The sequence below is a fragment of the Amphimedon queenslandica genome, unplaced genomic scaffold, assembly GCF_000090795.2.
Source record: "Amphimedon queenslandica unplaced genomic scaffold, v1.1 AMPQUscaffold_13168, whole genome shotgun sequence".
NCBI lineage: Eukaryota > Metazoa > Porifera > Demospongiae > Haplosclerida > Niphatidae > Amphimedon > Amphimedon queenslandica.
The window spans coordinates 35,317-37,712 of record NW_003546596.1 but is presented as its reverse complement, the minus strand read 5'-3'; the positions used below and the strand labels follow the sequence as shown (position 1 = coordinate 37,712).

The 2,396-nt window shown below is 35.2% G+C and overlaps 1 protein-coding gene across 1 annotated transcript in view; it reads left to right on the top strand.

The window, feature by feature from the left end:
* Window positions 1-2,396, top strand: part of LOC109584767 (midasin-like) — a 5,322-nt gene that overhangs the window by 2,323 nt on the left and 603 nt on the right. Inside the window, exons 8-11 of the mRNA XM_020000615.1 lie at window positions 89-195; window positions 452-588; window positions 858-1,070; window positions 1,131-1,202. Of these exons, the coding sequence (XP_019856174.1) occupies window positions 89-195; window positions 452-588; window positions 858-1,070; window positions 1,131-1,202 (529 nt within the window). The remainder of the gene's footprint in view (window positions 1-88; window positions 196-451; window positions 589-857; window positions 1,071-1,130; window positions 1,203-2,396) is intronic.

Here is a 2,396-nt window from a genome sequence, read left to right as displayed (position 1 = left end):
GTGTATGGTGACCTTTACACTTTTAACTCTCTCATCTCTTATATTTGTTACACATTATTTTATGTTATATTTTTATGTTTATTTTTAGGTCAATTGTCGTTGTTGAGTCAGTGGGAGGATCTTGAGTCTAAAGCTTTTCGTCTTAAAAAGCAACTCAATTCTCCTCAGAGCAATTTCGCTTTTGCCTTTATTGAGGTGAGGAGAGAAGAGAAGAGAAAGAAAGAGTGAGAATATATTAGTGATGGGTTTTTTGAAGATCACAGAATTTGTGCATTTTTGAAAATCAATTTGTTATGTTAAAGAGTGCCAGAAATTTGCAGAAATTAATTTCATTAACTTTTAGTTGCATGTCATTCGAGAACCCACTATACGGTATCATATTTAAACTGCCAAACCTTTTCTCTTTATCATGTGCTCTTGTTTACTTTATATTGATCTTATTTTATATTAGGGTAGTTTGGTTGAAGCTGTTAGGAATGGATGGTGGGTTCTACTGGATGAGGTCAATCTAGCCTCACCTGAAGCACTTCAGTGTCTCAGTGGATTACTAGAGGGACCCAATGGAAGCTTCTTATTAACTGAAAAAGTGTAAGCAATCCACACAATAATAATAATAATAATAATAATAATAATAATAATAATAAATATATATGTAAATAGTAATAGTAATATTGATTACATGTACCATTGCCTATAGATCTAAAAACATTTACATTTACTTTTGTCTTTCGGCATTAATATACATGTACATGTACATGTACATGAACATTTGCTGCTCATGTAATAATTCATGTACCTATTAGTGGCTATATTAAATCTCGATCATTTTTATTATTTTTCTTTTTCTACATGTATAGTGATACCAAACCAGTTGAGAGGCATCCTAACTTCCAATTGTTTTGTTGCATGAATCCATCAACTGACATCAACAAGAGGTCACTTCCTGACTCACTGAGGAGCAGGTTCACTGAGTTCTATGTTGACGAAATGACCAAACGATCGGAACTACAGATCCTTATAGGCAGCTACCTTCCTGAAGAGGCACACCCACTTATTGATGGAATAATTAAGTAAGAGAAGGGGAATGGAGAAGGAATGTGATGTTTATTTTTATGCCATTACTTATTTAGCTTCTATCGTGCAATGAGAGATAAAGCAGTAACTGAATTAAGAGATAGTACAGGAAGAAGACCTCATTACAGGTATATAGTATTACTGTGGCTTTCAGATTGTCATATAGTAGTACATGGTGTATTGTATTTAGTCAAAATATGACAAGGAGAGAATTCTCCATTTTTATATTTTTTTTAATGCATATGCATGTTTTTATACTATCTAGCAAGTTTGAGCTGATTTCGATCAAAATTAAAATTTTTATGGATTTTTAAAGTTGCTTAAAAATTGGGTCAACGTCCCTGTACTATAGTACAGGGTCGTTGGCCAAATTTTGCCAAAAATGACTAGGTGAGAAATCTCCATTTTAATAATGTATTCTAAAACATGTACATGTTGTTATGTTGTGTAGCAAGTTTGAGCTGATTCCGATCAAAATTAAATTTTTTATGAGCTTCTTAAGTTGCTCAAAAATTGGACAAAAGTCCCTGTACTATTAGTAACGCGGTAGCGTTACTAAGTAGGATTCACCCCCAAACAAAATGGCTGCCACGACTTTTGCAGCCTTGCTATACCGGGAAAACGAGCTCCTATGCTTACCAGACTTTATAGAGGACCTTATCTTGACCAGAGGACTCCAATGGTACCACTAGCGTGGCTCTAGACCTCGTCTAAGCGAAAAGTCAAAAATCGGCGAATCGGCCGTTTTGTTCAGCCACCTTTTTTCATCTTCATCATCTTCATCTTCATCATCAAGTCCTGTCAATCCAGTTGTCGGTGTGTATCTCAGTATCAGTTGGTGCTACAAGGATAATTCTTACACCAATCTACTCCAACAGTCTATGCGCAGGTCCATGTCCCATCAGATCATTCTTCAAGTAAGGAAAAAGTGATACTGTGACTGCTGGATCGAGCCATCTTAGCTACATGCCGCCATTTTGTTAATTAAAAAAGCTTGCCATGTGCTCCAAAATTTGGGTGTGGTCGCGCATGCTCAGATGCAGATCTGCAGCTCTGGAAGAAGCAATTTATTTTTTACCAAGCTATGCTTGGAATCAACTTACTGCAATACTTTAGTGGAGGTTTCCAGCTAAAAGAAGGTATTGATTTTACATGTTACTGTTTTATCAAGTGTGTTATTTTATTTTATTTAAAAAAACAAACAATTAATTAATGTTATGACTTATGATATGCAATAATAATTATGAACTTGACAACAGCCTGGAAGAACAGGAATAGCAGGGAAGATGGACACTCTTAGCTCACAGATTCTTGAACAAGGA